The 19,512-nt window shown below is 54.6% G+C and overlaps 1 protein-coding gene across 3 annotated transcripts; it reads left to right on the top strand.

The window, feature by feature from the left end:
* The first annotated feature begins 71 nt into the window (after window positions 1-71).
* LOC111154262 (carnosine dipeptidase 2) lies at window positions 72-18,988 on the top strand. 3 transcript variants are annotated; one of them, XM_022513770.1, is made up of 13 exons: window positions 72-109; window positions 1,362-1,369; window positions 2,875-2,962; window positions 4,051-4,194; window positions 7,809-7,971; window positions 10,121-10,209; window positions 11,804-12,004; window positions 12,911-12,995; window positions 13,908-14,068; window positions 15,975-16,139; window positions 17,007-17,148; window positions 17,352-17,499; window positions 18,470-18,988. In XM_022513770.1, exons 3-13 carry the CDS (start codon window positions 2,903-2,905, stop codon window positions 18,531-18,533), a joined length of 1,422 nt encoding a protein of 473 aa, XP_022369478.1. In that variant the 5' UTR covers window positions 72-109; window positions 1,362-1,369; window positions 2,875-2,902; the 3' UTR covers window positions 18,534-18,988. The 3 variants fall into 3 exon arrangements, with proteins under 3 accessions (XP_022369478.1, XP_022369476.1, XP_022369475.1); XM_022513768.1 differs by lacking the exon at window positions 1,362-1,369 and having other exon boundaries at window positions 93-112; window positions 2,872-2,962; XM_022513767.1 differs by lacking the exons at window positions 72-109; window positions 1,362-1,369 and adding an exon at window positions 1,460-1,750 and having other exon boundaries at window positions 2,872-2,962.
* Window positions 18,989-19,512: the final 524 nt, after the last annotated feature.

Here is a 19,512-nt window from a genome sequence, read left to right as displayed (position 1 = left end):
CCGCCAGCCCTCCGAGCGAGGCCGGGGATTGGTGGGCGGGGCGGCGGGAGGCGGGCCCGCGCCAGGGGCGTGACCGGGCACGTGGTGCGGAACCGGCGCGGCAGCCGCTGTGGTGAGGGCTTCCCCGGGCAGGGTCGGGCGGCACTGGGCGAGCGCGGGTGGGGATGGGGCAGGTGGGTCGCAGGCGACGGCGGGAGTCGCGCCTCGGCTTGTGGGAGCGGGGCCGCGGCCTGGCCCGCCGCCCGTTCCGCGTGGCCAGCAGGGACGGGAAGGGCGGGCGTCCCCGTTGGAAGAAGGCCTTCCCGGGGGTCCGGGGCGCTGCGGGCTGCCAGCGCGGGAAGGGCGCGCAGAGGCGTCAGCTGCTGGCCCCTGACGAGCCCCGTAGGGTACCAGAGCCCTTCCGCGCCCGGCGGAGGCCCAGGGTCAGGGGTCGCTGGGGCCCGCCGGCGTTTGAGGCCGGGAGGTTGCAGCGTTCGGGCCGGGGGCGCCTCGCTCTGTCGTGTCCTCAGCGGCTTCCTCGTCTGGAAGATGGAGCTGGTCCTGCCCCCGGGCGGGGCCCCTGCCAGCCACCCCCTGGGTGGGGACGGTCTTCCTCGCGCCGACGCGGTGTCGCCAGCTGCCCCTCCCGTGAGCAGGGACGAGTGGCGAAGGAGGGTTTGTACGCATGTTTGGGATCAAGCCCCGGAGTGGGCGCGTTGGAGGTTCCTGCCCCGGTTTCACTGGCTTCTGTGGGTTCAAAGCCAGGATTCGTGCGTCTCTACTCCGCGATGTGCCCTGAATTCCCGAGGGACAAGGACGGGGACGCTCAGAGCGAAGTCAGTCGTAGGCATCGCTAGAGGGGCCCAGGTGCTGCCAGTCTCATTTGGCCTTGCCTCTCCCTGGCCTCATCATTTACGTAATGTCACCCCCGCCCCCAGGACATTTCAGAGCTCCTGGCATTTATTTTGGAAGCATAATGTCTGCTCTTGTTCACACCCGCGCATCGCTTTTACCTTCATCAGTGGGATTCACGGGGGAGGGACAGGGGGGAGGGCAATGAAAGTGGCCCCATGTCGTGGGCTGGGGACTGGATGGGGAGGAGTGGCAGGTTGGGACAGGAATAACCCAGACTTGAGTGGGAGGGCGACACTGGCCCTGGCTTGACCTCCTTTGACTAGGTTACTAATTCCGAGAAGGAGTTACTTTTTAGCCAGCCCTGGGGACTTGGCATGGAGAGCTGAGCAGGCCGGTCTCTGTTTAGTCTTTGGGGAAAGTGCAGCTTGGGTAGTTATATATTGGGGTGAACCAATAGGCCATTGGTTAATTTTTCTTTTCTTTTCTTTTCTTTTTTTTTAAAGATTGTGTTTGTCAGAGAGCACAAGCAGGGGAAGTGGCAGGCAGAGGGAGAAGCAGGCTCTCCACTGAGCAAGGAGCCCAGTGTGGGACTCGATCGCAGCATCCTGGGGTCCTGACCTGAGCGGAAGGCAGACGCCTCATGGACTAAGGCACCCAGGCGTCCTGCCCTTGGTTAATTTGGCTGCACTAATGAGAGTGTGCTCAGTGAGCTTGGGATTTGGGCTATATCATGACCAGGGACCTGAAGGAAAAGTGCCCAGCGTGGCGAGTTGTCATAGATAGCTTCTTTGTTTGCATTATCGGTGACAGATGAGAATTTGACTTACTGGTGCTCATGAAATGCCTCTCCAGCATTGTGGACTGTCTTGTCTTTCAGATAAAAGCCTCAGCTGAAGCAGGCTAGGCTGGCTAGGAGGTTTGTAAATATTTTACACCCAGTGGTGGTGGTTTGGAGAGGAGGAGGGAGGCTCTGAGAACTGGGTGGTTTGCCCTGCCCTTACCAAGTCCTGCTGCACAGGGATCGCAGGGATCGAGGGTAACTTCCTTAATCCGCTCAACAGCTAGCAGGCCTGATGTCACTACACAGTCACGCCTCTGCTGAGCAATCACTTTGGAACCCATACCCGGAAAAAAGTACTCTGTGTCTACAGTGTGTCCATCCCCAGGCCTTAGAACTACCTAGATATTGTAGGATCTTGGGACTACAGCTGCACTTCTGACATCCTTGGTATCACTGTGGTTTGGCCGAGCTCTTCCCAAGGCTGCTTCAGGCCAGTCTTGCCACTTGATGGAATTTGAAATGTCAGTCGGAGGGTGGAGACAATTTTGGAAGTCCCCAAACCAGGATCCTTTTGGTTTCCTATACATTCCCATTTTAAAGATGACTAGTGCGATGATTTCCTTTCCCCTGTATTTGCAAAGTGGAGCAGAGTGTATTGGGTCCCACACAGGATAGCAAATGCACCCTGAGGGGGGCTGTGGTTTCCACAGACGTTCCTTTATCTTAATCAGGCCTTTGTGGGGGTGTCACATGTTGCCTTTGACCATTGGGCTCAGATTATCAACTTTTAAAACAATTTATCTACCTCTCCTTGGGTCTTGTTTGCTGTGTTGTGGATTTGTGACAGTAGCAGGATGTGACACTTTTGCTGGCATCCTTGGAGTATTTATTTCCTCCGTGGTAATAGTAAATGGGAAGTTTTCTGTGTGCTTTCCAAAAAATTTGAGTGCTGGTAAGTCAGTGTTACCAGGAACTACCTGCTTCTAATTTTCATCAGATGGTCTTCAGCTCAGACCCTTTCTTTGGCTTTGTGCCGTTTTGACACATAACTTTGTGCACATTTTCCTTCTGAGAAAAGAGAAGGAGGTCACTGTGAGACCCTAACTGCTTCCCCAAGCTTCTCTGCTCACTTCCTGGAGTCCTCGTGATGGCCTCGAGGGCGGGGCAGCTCTCTATCAGTTTAAATACGAGGCCTCCGGACTGCCGCTCAGTCAGGCCATCCACTGGCGGTACTGACGGGTGGTTTTTCCTTCCAGGAGCCTTCAAGGAGTGCGATCTGGTTGAAAGATGTCTGCCCTCACTACCCTGTTTAAATATGTCGATCAAAATCAGGATCGCTACATTAAGGTAAGGGAATGTTTATTATAGTAAGCGTTAAAATTAGGTTTAATCCAGCAGGGCTCTGAGGAACTTTCAAGAAACTAATCGGAGCTGTGCCATTTAAATTAAGTATTAAAAATACTGTCTAGACAGAGTGAGACAAATACTGCATGATCTCACTTATATGTGGAATCTTGAAAAGTTGAAGGTTCAGAAGCAGGAAGTGGAATAGTGGCTACTGGGGCCTGGCGGAAAGGGGGAGAGGTCAGTCAAAGGGTGCGGGCTTCAGTTATGAGTAAGTTCTAGGGATTGGCTGTAACAGCCTGGTGACTGTAGTTCATAGTACTGTGTTACACACTTAGAGTTCGCTGAGAGAGTGGCTCTTACAGCTCTCTCACCACACAAAAGAAATGGTAACCGGAAAGTGTATGTGTATTAGCTAGAGGTCTTCTCCTCGGCCTCATCGTAATAGTATGCAAGTTATACTTTTAGCTTTTGACAAAAAATATATTTTTCCAGAAATAGTAGAGCTAATGAGAGATTTTTATTTAATCTGCATGTACAATTTCTTGTGGTACATAGAGACTAAAGAAATTTAACTTTCTTTTTGCATTTCATCTGTTTTAAATTATTTGGTAATGTTGTAAATTAAATCTGTTTCTTGACATTAAAGAACTGTGCTTTAAAGTTATTCTCGGAAGACATTTCAGATGAAATCTTGACTCAGTCTACCAATTATACTGCAAAGAACTTGGCCATAGTGAGCATGAATAACAAACTAACTTAGACTGTGAAAATGTTGGGTATTTTCTCTATGTTGTAGTTGTAATTTTGTTAGATTCAGTTATAAACTTATTTATGGAACTTTGTACATTTCACATTCATCTCATGCTTAATGGTTAAAAACACACAATGTGACATTTTTCTGTTATGCTGTAGTTCTGGATATAGCCAGGTTTTTTTAAATGTTAAAAAACAAATGTGATCGCTCTTTTCTTCGACATCTAGCGATCATGTTAAAAATGGACTGGTTGCAGGCAGCAAATTTGTGAATACCTTTCTTCCTTAATGGAGCACCTTTCCAGAATCCCTTTTTGCTTATTTTCCACAAACAGAAACTCGCAGAATGGGTAGCCATCCAGAGTGTATCTGCATGGCCCGAGAAGAGAGGCGAAATCAGGAAGATGCTGGAAGTTGTTGCTGCAGAGATCAAGCAGTTGGGTGGCTCAGTGGAATTGGTAGATATTGGAAAGCAGAAGGTATGACACTGGTGCTCTGGGAAGTACAGAACCACAATTAGCAGACCTACCTAAGGACCCAGCACATTCTTTTTTTTTTTTTTCTTTTTATTTTATTTTTTTCCTTTTTATTTTATTTTTTTCCTTTTTATTTATTTGAGAGAGAGAGAGAGGGCACATGTGAGCTGGGGAAGGGGCAGAGGGAGAGGGAGAGACAATCTCAAGCAGACTCCGTTTTGAATGCGGAGCCCAACATGGGGCTCGATCTCACAACCCTGAGATCATGACTGGAGCTGAAATTAAGAGTCGGACGCTCAGTCAGCTGGGCCACCCAGGCATGTAGGACTCAGCATGTTCTTAAACCATCTTTTGCTTCAGATAATCTGCTTGTCTTTAAAATAAAAAAGTCCTGATTGGAATACTGAACTGTATAATTTTCTCAGCTGGATGGGGGCAAAGCTTTTGTAATACTCAGCGTTTTTCTTCAAGTGTTGAGGTTACTCAGAAGTAAGTTAATGTCGGGGCACCTGGGTGGCTCAGTGGGTTAAGCGTCTGACTTTTGATCTCAGCTCAGGTCTTAATCTCTGGGTTGTGAGTTCAAGCCCTGAGTTGGGTTCCATGCTGGGTGTGGAGCCTACTTTAAAAAAAAAAAAAAAAAGAAGAAGTAATGTCATGGTCACTCTTTGAAAATCACTGAGATTGCCCCCTAGAAAGCCGTGTGCATTCAAACTAGGAAGTTGTACACTGTCTGTGTAGGTGTAAAAGTGATAAAGACCCCCACTCACTGTGCTGTGCCCCCTGTATCCCAGCTGGTAGAAACAGCACTTTTATATGAGTTTGTTCCTGAAAAAGAGCTACTGGGCCCGGGGGCCCAGCTGCATTTTACTGTAGGATTCTGACTGGTGACATTGGTTCATTTTCTTCCTGACATGAAGTGAACCATAGTGAACCATCTCACTAATGGTATATTATTTCAGTTTTTTTAGTTTCAGATGATTTTACGTCCCACACTAATGGCATGTGTCATGTCATGTATTTTCCAAGTTTTTAATATTATTTTATATTACAGGGGGTGACAGGGTTTGGCTTATTTCGATTCTCTTGCCTGGTGACAGAAGTGTCCGCTGGTATTATAGTCTTGGGGTTTTATGTGTGGACATTCAGTGGCATCTGGTCTTTTCATAAAGAGAAGAACCCAGAGGCCCAGGTGGGCTGTGTCTCCACTGGGCACCCACAATCAGTTGATGGTGAAGGAGATTCAAACATGGGTCTCCTGATTCCCACTCAGTATTGTATGTATGAGATTTCATTTGGCCAGAAATGTAACAATTGACCTAAGATACACTGTATCTTCCTGGCACTTTTCCCCACTTGATATTTTCTTGAGAAGCATAACTGATTTGCTCCCCTTCCCTTTTTTCCTAATATGGTAAAAAAACAACAAAACAAAAATCTAGGTGGCAAACAATTTACAAGAGTTGTTTCATTACAATAGATTTATTCTATTTAACACTGACCCTGCAGTGCATTTCTTCAGAAAGAGCCTTCCACAAAAGATAAATGACCGCAGCCCTCCCAAATTACTGCAAGACCTCTTCTTATCAAGGAATTGACTGATTTCGTCACCGTTAGAAAAGTTCTGCAGAGATCCTTGTAGTGTAAGGTGACAGCCTTTGGAGCTTCTCTTGTCGTCACTTTATGTCACAGCAGTGACCCATGTTTTAGGAAGCCGTGATGACTTGGGGCAGGTGCGGAGGTGGAGTTGGGTGTCTTCACGGGTACATGCAGAAGCCAAGGCGTCCTCAGGCTTCTGGGGGAACAGTGACATTTGGAGCTCAGGTCTTAGTGACGGACCTCAGAGCCTGGGCCCCTGGTGGGCAAGGCTTGAAGGCGGGCATGGACGGTGGGGAAGGCTGCCGGCGGGCATGGACGGTGGGGAAGTCTGCCGGCGGGCGTGGACGGTGGGGAAGGCTGCCGGCGGGCGTGGACGGTGGGCGAGGCTGCCGGCGGGCGTGGACGGTGGGCGAGGCTGCCGGCGGGCGTGGACGGTGGGGAAGGCTGCCGGCGGGCGTGGACGGTGGGGAAGGCTGCCGGCGGGCGTGGACGGTGGGCGAGGCTGCCGGCGGGCGTGGACGGCGGGCGAGGCTGCCGGCGGGCTCTTTGGGAGCAGGCCACTGCCTAGGTGCTGCAGGTGACATCAAGTCGGGCCTGCCTGCTGCCCAGGCAGGAGGATGGAAAGGGCGCGTGGCCAGGACATGTGGGGGGACCTGGTCACTGGGGGCCTGACCTCCAGACAGAAGTGCTGAGGAAATGGGACAGTCGTGGCTTGTGAGCAAGCAGTGAGGTGAGGGAAGAAGTGAACCAAGTGTAGAGGATGGACTCGGGCCCGTCGGGCGCCAGGGCCGTGAGTGTAGGGCTGAGAACTGGAGCAGGGAGGTGGCCGCGGGGATGGGGCAGAAGCGGGGAGACATGTGGAATCCTTGTCGAAGATTGGTCTCCAGGAGAGCGGTACCCTTATGTGGTAGCCCGTAAGCATGTGACTGTGTTTCTAGCCAGACTTCCTTCTTCCCTGTTGCAAGTAGTTAGGGATGTCCGGGCAGAGATTTGCAATTTGCAGTGTGAATTTCAGCACAAATTTATCTGTGGGCCCAATTGGCATCTCAGAAAAACGGTAAAGTATTTCAGTATTTTAGCTATATTGAGTAGAAATTTATTTAGAGAAAATCAGTCATTTAAAAATCATGATTCTCCTGAGGCCAGTGGCGGGCCAGTGGCAGCCATAGTGCCACATGTCACGTGTGACCAGGGTCGTGAGTCTAAGGAACTATTCTTTGCCCCTCAAGGCTGGGGCTGTCCTCTGGAAAGCAGTGCGTGAACCCAGCTCTGGGAGTGCTTCACGTGGGTGGCGGGGGGCGACCTTGAGTCAGTCCCAGGGCTGCGCCAGTGCTGTGGCTTACCAAGAGTTACTGAGGTGAGTGTTTCCAAGTGCAGTTCACTGGAAAGACAGATCCTGCAAGAATCCTGGCGGCCTGCACGCTACCTAGAGCACCTGTCCACTTAGTGCTCTGACTGATACCCTGATACCCCGCCCCCCAGCACCCCTGATCTTAGGGGCTTATGGGGACTGGTTCAGTGTGAGGAGGGAGCTCCTGGCTCTCACTGCTGGTTTTACTGTGGCTTGCTACATATTCTGTTCTCTTCTGTCCCGGTCTGCATCCTTTTCTGTGCACAATTGTGATCCACATGCAGAATTTCAAATGTGTAGCTCCTGCTTTAAGAAGATGGTAGTAGTATTCATCCATTATTTAAAAAATAATGAACAAAGTTGTACCCCAAACTTAGTCTTCATAATATGCTTTCTTAATGTAAACGTTAAAAAAAAAAAAGTCAGCTTTTAAAAATTTACCAAACTGCCTACAGTTGGTGAACATTATACAGTCTGAGTGCTCTGGATTATGGGGAAGGAATGTCTTGTCCATTACTGATGCAGCGGAACACTGTGTTCTTGAACTCTACGATATAGGCTGATTGATAGGAACACATAAATTGGTCCAGATACTTTAATAATATCTACTATAAGCACCCAGTTTTTTTAAACAAAGGCTGTCCTCAATTGCTTCCTTCTCGACTCTTAGCTCCCTGACGGCTCTGAGATTCCGCTCCCTCCCATTTTACTCGGCAAGCTGGGCTCCAACCCGCAGAAGAAAACCGTGTGTATTTACGGACACCTGGACGTGCAGCCGGCAGCCCTGGAGGATGGCTGGGACAGCGAGCCCTTCACCTTGGTGGAACGCGACGGTAAGGGATACTTTCCTCTGGAGAAGCCTTCCTGCTCTTCTGCCTGAGGGGGTGCACTGGCTGGGGACGTAATGATCACTCGGGAATGGTCCTCGAGCCCTGCCTGGGCCACACACCCACGGGCACTTGAGACTGTCTGTCTAGGACCCACTCCAGGCTGCCCTCCCTTCTTCCTGACCCCTCTGGTTTGGAGCCTCTTCCTGCCTTCATTCCTGAATCTCCACGTCTCTGTACCTGACCGTCTTTGGCCAGATGAGGAAGCCCCTTCACTTGTGTGTCGCCCCCTTGGGCTAAGTCTAGACTGTCTATAATCTAAGCCCTTATAACTGGATGCGCTGGGTTTCTGTCCAAACCTTTCCCTGGCTCAGGGTCAGCTGTGTCCGTTACTGTGCACAGTCGAGGAAACTTGTCACTCGCAGCAACGTCACTGAGGGAATTCGGTTCCGCGCCACGGTCGGGTCACAGCGTGGTCGCTGACTTCCCAGTAGGCCCCCGCTGAGCGTTAGTCCTGCACATCCACGCCTGTTCCCCTTGCCACTGTCTGGAATGGGATTCTTTGTCTCTGCTCTCCGGCCTGCCCTTTGTCCTTGTTCCCTGTCCCCCGCATCCACACGGTCCCCCCACCTCCCTTGCCCGTCCACAAACCTGGAGGTCACCCTTGCCCCCACCGTGCTCCTGTGGGCCTGCAGTCCCCGCGGGGCTCCTCCCCAGCCAACACACGCGGCTTATGGAGAGCTCGCCTGTTGCTTGTTGAAGTTGCGAGTCCTCCTCCCCTTTTCCCTGCTACGTGAGGACCTCAGTGCCATGTGTCTCTCCCTGACACCTCTCGGGAGACTCAGCGGGGTTCCTCTGTCCCTCCCACGCGTCTCTCCTCAGCACTGCTCTGGCACCTGTGCCAGCTGATCCCGGCTTCGGCACCAGCACTGCTCACCCACTGTCCTGGGAGGCCTCCCACTCCCTCCTTCCCAAATCTGACAGACAGGCACCCGCGGTAGGGTCTCAGGCGTGAATGAAGCTGGGGTTACACCTCGTCCCACAGATAAGTTTCCTTGTGGTCAGCTGGTGACACACGGTCCTTCTTGTCAGGGGGGCCTGGGAGGGAGGGAGCACAGCGCCTTGGGCACCTCTGTCCCGCACAGTTTTGGAATGTCGGAGCGAGTGATTCAGTCAGTGCTTATCACAGGAGCAAGGACGCTTTTTAGGAGAATTCTGTAGCTTTTGTGAGAAGTGGGTTTAGTTTATAGAAAGAAATTCCCAAAGTGGCGATGGCTGGAAGCGTCCTGCTGCTTCTGGGTGGTCTTGCTGCAACTGCCAAACACTAAAAACACATTGGACATGAGCAAGTCCGAGGCCTGGCCGCTACAGACCTGGCCAGAGAGGGACTGAGCCCTGAGCACGCTTTGGCCCGAGTGCTGTCCTTCCTCCGGCCTGGTCCCCCTCCAATGAGCTTATGCATCATAGGACAGGGTGGGGAGCAGGATCTGGACTCAACGGCCCAATGACCTTTGTGGTGGCCAGTGCCCACCAGCCTTTGTTAGGGGTCCCAGGAGTGGGTGTGCAGAGGGGGGATCCTGAGACCAACGACATGGAGGAAAAGCAGTAGCGAACGTGTCCTTTGGTTTTCAAAGGGATAACATGGAGAAGTAAATAATGAATCTATTCTTCTCCTTACCGAATTAGGTGTCACAATTGGGGATATGTGAGATTTCTAGTAATCTCTTGATGATGGTGCACTGTGGGTCCTACATATGACTAGGTTGCCTACCTTTATCTGCTACCAGCTGGTGGAGGAGGTAGATTGGAAGGAATGAGTCGGCTGGCACTGCCCCTTGGAGCAGTCTCCAGCCTGGGTCGGCAGGGACAGGAGCGCTGGCTGACTGCGGTGTCTGCTGGCAGGAGGGGAGGGGAGCTGGGAGCAGCCACGGGCTTGCTCTTAATGATTATGGGGAGTTCTCTGGCAGAGTCTCACAGTACTGGAGGAGCGGGACTCGGGACTCTGACAGAATGAAAACGGGGCTTCCACTTGGAAGAGGGGGTCTCGGGCCAGCTGCCCGTGGGGGCGCTGACACGCTGTCAGCTATGCACCAGCAACACGCTTTCTTGTCTGTTTCCTTGGGATTGTAACTGGGCTTGCTGATTGCTGTTCCAGGCAGATTGTATGGGAGAGGCGCAACTGATGATAAGGGGCCAGTGGCTGGCTGGCTGAACGCCCTGGAAGCCTTCCAGAAGACAAATCAGGTACTCGAATCACATCTAACTGCCTTGCTCCAGCAGAGCGGTACAAAGCAGGGCTGTGTGTTTCCAGAACAGCCAGTAAAGATCAAAGATCCCCAGGATATGAGAAGGCAAGTTCCCCCAAAACTATCAGCACAGTGGGATCAGAGGTAAGATTGTAGGTTTGTTCTCCAGCTTTAGGAATTGTAATTGTTTTATAGTTGCCCATAGGTCATAGTACTGATGACTCAGCGGGACCCCAGCAAGCACCTGAAATTCGAGTTTTCAGCCGCAGGCTCTGCCGCTGAGATGCCTCACCCAGAGGCTAGGTCGTGGGTCGTGTGGGAGTGGGCGACCTAGCTTTCTCAGGGTGGTTTTTATCCTCCTGAAAAATTTTTATTTTTTAAGATACATTTTCTTAACTGAAATACCTGCCCCTGTCTAAAGTTTGTAAAATAGAAAAGTAGGGAGTAGGGAGGAACAGGGCACCCAGACTTCTAGCTGTCAGAGACTTTGTATTTTGTTACTTACTGATCTTTTCAACTGTCTTTAACCTGCTGTTAAAGCACTGTTGTGTAGACCGTTTTTGCATCGTGCTTTATCTTGTACTGTGATAAAATAAGAATAACAAGACAAGCGTTCTTGCCAAAGGGCGAGTGGTGGGTCTGCAGAGGGTCTGGGACTCTCTGGTCCATGGTGTCATTTTGCACAGGAGGGAGCATAGGCTCAGAACCTCCAGCTGACTGGGCTCAGAGACCGTGAAGGCTCCCCCTTCTCCAGGACCCCCTGGGATCTGGGGGTGACCGAGAGGAGGGTGGCTATGTGCAGCGCAGAGCTGCCAGAGCCCTTCACTTATGCCCCTCCACGTGCCAGGTCCCAGGAAAGATTGTGCTCGGGAGGCAGAAGCAGGGGGTGACCTAGGTGGAGCAGAGGGCTGTCTGGGGGCAGTTCTGAACAAGGACTGTAGGGATTTGTGTCCACATGGGGGCTCTGCCATTTTGTAGCCTATGTGACCTTTGGCAAGTCACCTCGCTTGGGTGCCCCTCCGTGCGCTCCTCTGTGGAGGGGCCACCTCCCTGCATGGCACCGGGGAGCCTGGGAGACAGCAGGAGCCAAGCGGGGTGGCGCCTCGCGCTTTCCATGGGCTCTGTGGGAGAAGGGCCTTTGGCGCGTGGAAGGTGGGGGGTCGTGGTGCGGAGTGCCCAGGCATGGGAGCAGGTGCCCTCTCTCTGGCATGCGGGGGTGGTGGCCAATCCCTGCCACACTGTGTTGTGGCCTGTGGTGTGGAGAGAGTCACTCAGGCTTCCCTAGAGACTCCTTATTGGTGCTGGGGCGCGCAGCAGTCCCTGCGGGTAGGAAGTGTGGTCACACCGTGACATCCTTGGCAGGAGTCTGCAGTGTGGGTGTGGCCGCGGCCGGCTCTACGCATGTGCCTGGACCACCCAGCACGTGAGGACTGAGGGTCACCACAGGGCGCACACAGCCCACCCGATGGGTCTGGAGGAAGTCGAGTGATATTTGTGATTGCAAAGCATCTGGTGACTTCCTGTGTGTGGTGCCTAAGAAAGAAAAGCGTGTGAGAACTGAAGGCCTCCCGTCACTCATTTCCCTCCCGCAGGAAATCCCAGTCAACGTCCGGTTCTGTCTGGAAGGCATGGAGGAGTCGGGCTCCGAAGGCTTGGACGACCTGATTTTTTCCCGGAGAGACACGTTCTTCAAAGACGTGGACTACGTCTGCATTTCCGACAACTATTGGCTGGGGAAGAAGAAGCCCTGCATCACCTACGGGCTCAGGGGCATTTGCTACTTCTTCATCGAGGTAGCGTGTCGAGTTCTCCGTGTTCTGGGGTGTCTCTTCCCCGCCCGCGGTCTCCCTTGTCCTTCCGTAGCAGGAGGGGGCCCCGCGTGCGATGGAGAATCCCGGAGCCTTCTCTGTGGGCCGGGTCTTCGTGTGACTCCCCTTCCGGATTGTCCAGCCAGAGTCCGTTCCGTGCCACCTCGAGCTGCCGGGTGTTTGGAGAATTGTCTTGGAGCCTAGAACAGAGATCTCGAGGGGACCGGGTGGCTGTGCTTGACGCAGAAGCCGGGCGCAGGGGCAACATGGGAGGGCTAGGCTCAGCTGAGCCTGCGTCCCTTCCACAGACGAGGCCAGATCCAGCACACTGGGTGGATTGGTTCCTGTGAGGGAGTATTTAGAGGCTGAAAATGCCAGCGTCATCGTCACTGTTGCCCTGAGCCCTTCGTCTCTCTACAAACAGTCTGACACAAGAGCCCAGGGGCTGTGGTCAGTCACTCCCACTTTGCCATTTCACAGGTGTGGAGACTCGGGCCTGGCGAGGCTGCAAGCCCAATGCTGGTCACAGGCTAGTGAGGGGAAGTAGGCAGCGGGTGCTGGCCCCAGGTCCTCAGGCTCAAGGTCCTTACAGGCCGCCTTTCATGGTGCGCGTCCTCTTTCAGCAGAAGAGCGTAAGATCTCTGAAGCCGTGTGTGCGCGCCTGTGGTCAGCACCCCCGCTTTCCCCCGGTCAGCGTTCCCGAAAGAGTATTTCTTTTGTTGCTGCCGAAGTTTTGTAATTTCGGAAATGCCTTGCTTTGTTCCTCGAGGGAACAGATTTTGATTTTGAGGATTGTCAGATCTCGTGAATGTTCTTTGTTCTCCGTGCTGTCACGTGGCCAGGCTGAGTTCCCGCCGAGCGGCTGACGGAGGGCTCTCTGTGTCCGTCCAGGTGGAGTGCAGTGACAAAGACCTGCATTCAGGCGTGTATGGGGGCTCGGTGCACGAGGCCATGACAGATCTCATCACATTGATGGGTAAGCACGGGTTCCACTCACTGCCTGGTGACTTGGGAGAGAAGCTAGAGTGGCCTTATTTCAGGCTGTCCTCAGCATTTGGCGCTGTCACCATTCTCTGTGGACTGCTTTTGTCTCTTTCCCTGTTGCTACTTCCTTCCGTTCACCGTTCCCTTTGAAAGGAGAAGAAGCTTCATTTCTGCCTCTGTCTCCCTGGACCCCTCTGTGTGTCACTAAACCTTGCCTTACCTCAGGGACCCAACCCGGGCAGTCCCTGGCTCCGTCATCCCTGTCTGAGCGGGCCCCTAGGGTCACAGGACACAGTTGTATTTTTTGTCCCTGGGAGGGCACCTGCCCCGGTCTGTTCGGCACCCCAGCGCCCCAGTGAGGGCCCCCTCTGCTCCGCCCTATGGGAGGGAGGCCCAGCCCTGTCCTCCCTGCATCCTGCTGTCAAGGCTGATGAAACTTTGCCTCACCCCAGGATTAGCCTAAGCTCTGTCCCCTTCCCTCTTGGATGACGGCCACCATACGTGCAGCCTGTTGTTTCTAGCATGGGAGCCTATTCTGCTCTGTTCATCTCAGACTCCTTCGTTTGGGAGCTGCTAGTTTCTTATGCAACCTGGATTAAAAAAGAACTCTTGATCAGTGTAGTGGCTTTTACAGGAAGCCTGCCAGAGGCAGTCTGCTTGGTCTGTCTCCTGGTCCGTGACAGGACAGGTCACCCCCCGCTTCTGTATCTCTGTGTTACAGTGAGGAGACGCTACTTCTCCCCTCACTGGGTCGTTTTGACATTTAACTGATTGTTCCTAGGCAGGGCTTGCGTGCTCTGCCAGGAACTGTAACTGCTGGGGTGGGGGCCCCCTGCCCCCCGTGGGAGTGCTGCTGCGTTTCTGCCACCCGCCCGGTAAGCACCCCTCCTCTGTGCCCTCCCAGGCTGTCTGGTGGACAAGAAAGGAAAGATCCTTATCCCTGGCATCAATGAGGCAGTGGCCCCCGTGACGGAGGAGGAGCTAGAGCTCTACGACCAGATCGACTTTGACCTGGAGGAGTACGCCAGGGACGTGGGGACGGAGACTCTGCTGCACAGCTGCAAGGTGGGCGCCCCCCCACCCACAGCCTCCCACCAGGCCCTGTGCTGGGGACTCCCATGGGCAGGAGCCAGGGCTGCCGGCAGAGATCAGGCATCTGCGTGTGTCCCCGAGTCCTCAGGTGGTCCTGACGCGGGAATGCAGCACGTTACCAGGCTTGGAATCGGAAGGAGGAGGTTTTTAAAAATGTCACATGTTGACTTTTGACAACTCAGGAGCTGGAGAACGTACACAGAGAACACACAGTAGCAGCAGCTTCTGCCTGATTTGTGTCTGCAAAGTGATGTTTTACCACTGGGCACAGAGATGATTGAAGGTGTCCCCAACAGCTGAGGACCACGGTGAAAAACATTGGCTCAAAGTAGTTACTTAACTATGAAGAAAAAATTGTGTTGGGATTTTTCTCTTAATTAGTCTAGTTCTTGGCTTGTGTGGCACGAGTGTGCGTTGACATCTGATGTAGCTGTTAGTAGAATTACAGCTACAGACCCTGGGGTGCAAGAGGGATATGGCCAGGCCCAGCCCGTGAGTTTCATCTCGCCGGGAGACAGATGGGCAGAGAAGCGTGACAGAGTGTGGAGGCCACTCCAGGGCCAGGAGAGGCTGGTAGGGGTCAGCAGGGGTGAACGCCAGGGCAGGGCGCAGGGAGCCCAGCTGGTCGTGGGGTGGACTAGCCCTGGGCAGCCTGGGACTCGGACTGGAAAGGCCCGGTGTGCAGGCCCGTGGTGTCCCGAGGAGCACGTGTGCCGTCCTGGAAGATGGCGGACGTGATGGGTTTGAGCCGAGGGAGGAGCTGATGAGCCCTCCCTGGCAGGCAAGTGGCGGCAGAGGCGATGCGGGTCAGAGTGGGGACAGCGAGGCGGGAGAGCAGCTGGGCCACTGCAGGGGAGAGCCTGGAGCTGGGGGTGTGGCATGGGGTGGGCCTGGGGGCATCTGGAAGCAGGCCACACGGGGGAGGGCTGGTGGCCCGACTGCGGCGGGAGTTTGCAGGTGGCTCGGCGGGGGGGCCGCTGGCAGTGGGGGCCTGAGGCCAGGAAAGAGTAGTCCAGGGCAAGGGTGTGTCTGGGAAAGCTGGTTCCAAACAGACTCCTGTTGTCGTTCCTGCATTGTTGCCTAGCAGTTAGCATCTATGTGTGATGTGTTTTCCTTTCGGACCACGTGTCTCTCTTCCCGTCTCACTGACCCTATCTGGTTCACAGACGGGAAGTCCACACATGAGGTGGCTGAGTCTCTGAGGAGCCCGGAGCCACGTCACCTTTCTCCTTGCCAGCCTGTAGTTTAGGTGGCCATGTGGCCTCTTCAGACTTGTCTTGTGCTGCTGCTGGGGCACAGTGGGCGTGAGAGGCACTGGTCTCAGGCACATGTGTAGGAGATGAGGGCCTGCTCTGGGCCAGTCCCCTTGGCAGAGGGTGACGATGCTTGTCGTGGTCCCTGGGCCCAGGGCTCCGTGGATGGTCCTGGCTCTGCTCCCGCAGGAACTCCTCCTGCATTCCGTTCCCCTGGGGGGCGGGAAGCTCACAGATGGCCTGCGCTGTGCTGCCCTCTCTCTCCTGGTTTCTGGTGCCTCTGGCCCTGCAGGAGCTCTGATCTAGGCAGGCTCATGACTTGCCTTCAATTCTGCGGGGCTGGTGGGAACCCCGTGGCTCTCCTGGCCACCAGCAGTGAGGCCGGGAGACGCCACGCTTGAGGCTGTGGGAGTGTGACAGAGCCCTCACACTGTGCTGTGTCAAAGCAGGTTCCAGAGCACATTCGGGGCAGGCTCGTGTCTCAGCCCTCCTGGGTTGGTACTTGATGCCCGTGATGGTGTGGACCCTAGGCCGTGGGCTGCCTGGTGGAACTTCTCAGATGCCATTGCCGTCTCCTTCATAAGCAGACAGTGTTGTCCCCTGACTCCTTTTCTTGTTCTCTGCAGAAAGACATCCTGATGCACCGATGGCGGTACCCGTCCCTCTCCCTTCATGGGATCGAAGGCGCCTTTTCTGGGTCAGGGGCCAAGACCGTGATTCCTAGGAAAGTGGTTGGCAAGTTCTCCATCAGGCTCGTGCCCAACATGACTCCAGAAGTCGTCAGCGAGCAGGCATGTGAGGGAGCTGGGACGTGGGCGGGGGTGGCTTCTCCACAGAGGACTCAGAGCATGAAGACTTTCAGGAGGGCACTGAACCCCAGACCCACACTTCCCTACTTCTTGACTCCTGGCAACCCCATAATTGCCTGAATAAGCAGTTCAGAAACTGATCAGAGATAAAGGCCATATAAAAAGCATCACGTGTGACTTTTGTCACTGCTGAGACATGCTAAAACCTGACCCTTGACCTCATCGTAAGGCTTCTGGGCAGATGCCAGCTTCGGGCCAAGTATGTTACTGGGAGAACCCACAGGAGCTGCGTCTGGGCCAGTGTGAGGAGTGGACGGGCGTGATTCCAGAAAGGGAAAATCCCAGAGGGGGCAGTCACCTTGCCCTCATCTGAGATTTCCTGGAGAGATGGCATCAGAGACTTCCTTATTGCAAGAAAACTGAGGCCTGAGTTTCTGTCGTCAGATGTGCCCCAGTCAGCGCCAGGCTCCACTCTTGGTCTGCATATGATGATTAATGTAAAGCACATCAAGGGATGTTTTTTAAAGACTTGATTTAAACATCATCCAGTGGGAACATCTGTAAAGGGTAGGTTGCTTGAATGAAAGTGTACCTTTTAGCTTCAAATTGTTGGATTTTGTTTCTTGATAAAATCCCTTATTTTGTTACCACAGTCGTGCTCAGTGTTGCGCAGCAGGAAGCGAGAAACGAGATCCGTTGTAGACTCTGTAAACTGGTGTAGACAGGTGTAGACTTAGTGTAGACTTGTTGCGGGCTCCGCTCAACCCCCCTCTAGACCCCCCTGCAGAGGGACCTCAGCACCGGTGCAGAGGCCAGACTACAGTGCGTTGTGTCTCATTTGTGACGCAGGTCACGAGCTACCTGACGAAGAAGTTTGCCGACCTGCATAGCCCCAATAAGTTCAAGGTGTACATGGGCCATGGTGGGAAGCCCTGGGTGTCTGACTTCAACCACCCTCATTACATGGCTGGGAGAAGAGCCTTGAAAACAGGTGAGACTTCTCCCCAGGGGATGCAGGCAAGGGCCCAGGAGAGTCCCCAGGGTGGGGCCATGCCAGCCGCCCACTTGGGAGAGCCTGGCTGCCGTCCCCGAGCCACACCTGGGGTTTGGACTCCTGTCGCTGGGTAGTAGGTGCTGCAGGTCCCCAGCCTCGCCACCTGAAAGCTCACCGTGTCTTTTACTTTTCTCCCCCAGTGTTTGGTGTCGAGCCCGACCTGACCAGGGAAGGTGGCAGCATTCCTGTGACTTTGACCTTTCAGGAGGCTACGGGGAAGAACGTCATGCTGCTGCCTGTGGGCTCCGCGGACGACGGCGCCCACTCCCAGAATGAGAAGCTCAACAGGTGAGGCTCTGGGTCCTGTGTCCTGCCCCTGCGTTCGTTTCCTCATGGCTGCCCCTGAGAGACCCGTGAGAGCCTGGGTGTGCCCTCCCTTCTCCTCCCTGCCCGCCTCCTCCCTCTCCTCCTCCTCCCCCCCCTTCTCCCCTTCTTTTCCTTTCCTTCTTCCTCCCTCCCCGCCTCCTTCTTCCCCACCTGTCTGGCTGCTTTGAGAGGAGAGCAGGAGGGGGCAGGGAGGCCCCCCAAGGGCAGTGCTCTGCTTGCTGCCATCTTGTCTTCAGGGTAGCAAGCACCTCCAGTTGGAGGCGGCGACAGGCCCTGGGCACGGGGGGTTCTTCACAGCAGGGTTCAGCCAGTGCCCATGTTTGTCTTGGGACATCATCTAGGACTCCTAAAGAAACTCCGTGCTTCGCCTGTTTGGAAAGTCAGTGTCTTCGCTGGTCCCAAGCCCCCTCTCTGTGTTTCTGGCTGATGCAGACATGAGGCGGGCTCTTCAGCCAACAGGGTGGAAGGTGTCCCTGAGTTAGCACTGTAAGGAGGAGGGTCCAGGCAGGCAGGGAGGACCTGTGGGTGATACGAAGAGCCAAGGAGGACAGAGAACAGGAGCCGTCCAGGGGTCACGGGGGTAGGCTAGTCACCGGCTAAGACAGAGGCCAAGGGAAGGGACAGAGACCTGGATATCCAGGCACAGGGGAGGCCTTTTATCCAAAGGGAGGGGCTGTGAGCAAAGTGAGGCTTTTCTTCTTAAGTACTGGGTATTGGGTGGGACCCGTGTCTTCTGTTAGACCACGACCAGGATGGGTCCCTAGTGGGGCAGGTAGACTGAACTCACACTTGAGAACCAGGTGGCCAAATTCTCAAGGCCAGCAAACTAAAGGCCAGCAAGCCAGGACAGTGGGACTCCTGGAAAGGACGCCGGGCGCACGCCTGGACCGCTGGACAGCAGCCGACACGACGGCCTATTCTTCTCCATCAGGCTGAACTACATAGAAGGAACCAAAATGCTGGCTGCCTACCTGTATGAGGTGTCCCAGCTGTAGGAGTGAGGAGCGCTGCCCCTGTCCCCCGCCGTCCCCGCCACTCAGGACCGTGCAGCTCAGCGCTCTCCTCGCCCTCTCGTCCGGCACATGCGGAGTGACCATGCCACGTTCCCGGAGGTGGACAGCGTGAGGTCTACAGCGAACAGCCAGGATCCAGCACACAACTGCGGGGTGTGGCTGCCAGCCAGCTGGGCTGCACGGAGCCCTCAGTGCGGGCCGGCCCAGCCCTGCCTCCCCGCTAGGATGCGTGCGCTGGGGAGATTTAATCGGGGGCACCCGGTGCCTCCCGGGGCCGCCCCTTCTGATCCCTTGGCCTCGTGTGGGTTCTGTCCTGCTCGCACGACCTGAAGCCAGTACCGGTGTCTCCTGTCTTCTCTTTGTTATGATTCCTCAAAACCTAAACTTAACTGGAAGGATTATTTGTTCTCAGTTTGTGCTGCCAAATAAAAAGTAGCAATGAAGCCTCTGGGAGAGTTCCTGCCCGTCGGCCTCACTGTGGGGTACCCTGTCCTGTGCGGGGGGGCCCTGGGGGGGGCGGGGAGGGCCCGGCACCTGCCTTCTCTCCCCAGCGCACACAAGGAAAGGCAGAGTGAGGTGCTCGTCCCTGTGTCCTCCCACCCAACACTGAATGAGGCAGGATGGTGACACGGGAAGTGGTTCTAAGAGCCCTGGGTTCTCTGCAGTGTGTTTGGAAGCCCCTGTCCCCTGCAGCCTCCAGCTTCCTCCCAGCCTCCCCATCCCTCCCCCATCTGACACCACTCGCTCACCGGGACACTCGTGTGGCTCAGTCCTCTGAGCCACCATGCTTGGGGTCTTTGCACCTCCACTCTGGTTCCTTGTCAGGGCGTAGAGTCGTGCGACGCGGACGAGACTGCGCTCTTGTCACGAAGCATTGCCAAAGCTGCTTTGTGCCGGGGTGGGGGGCCTCGGACGTGCAGAATCCAAAGCTCACCCTGTGCTGCCACTCCCCTGCGGGCAG

This window comes from Enhydra lutris, unplaced genomic scaffold (genome assembly GCF_002288905.1).
Source record: "Enhydra lutris kenyoni isolate GAN:26980312 unplaced genomic scaffold, ASM228890v2 scaffoldscaffold36, whole genome shotgun sequence".
NCBI lineage: Eukaryota > Metazoa > Chordata > Mammalia > Carnivora > Mustelidae > Enhydra > Enhydra lutris.
This window is presented reverse-complemented; position numbering and strand designations above follow the sequence as displayed.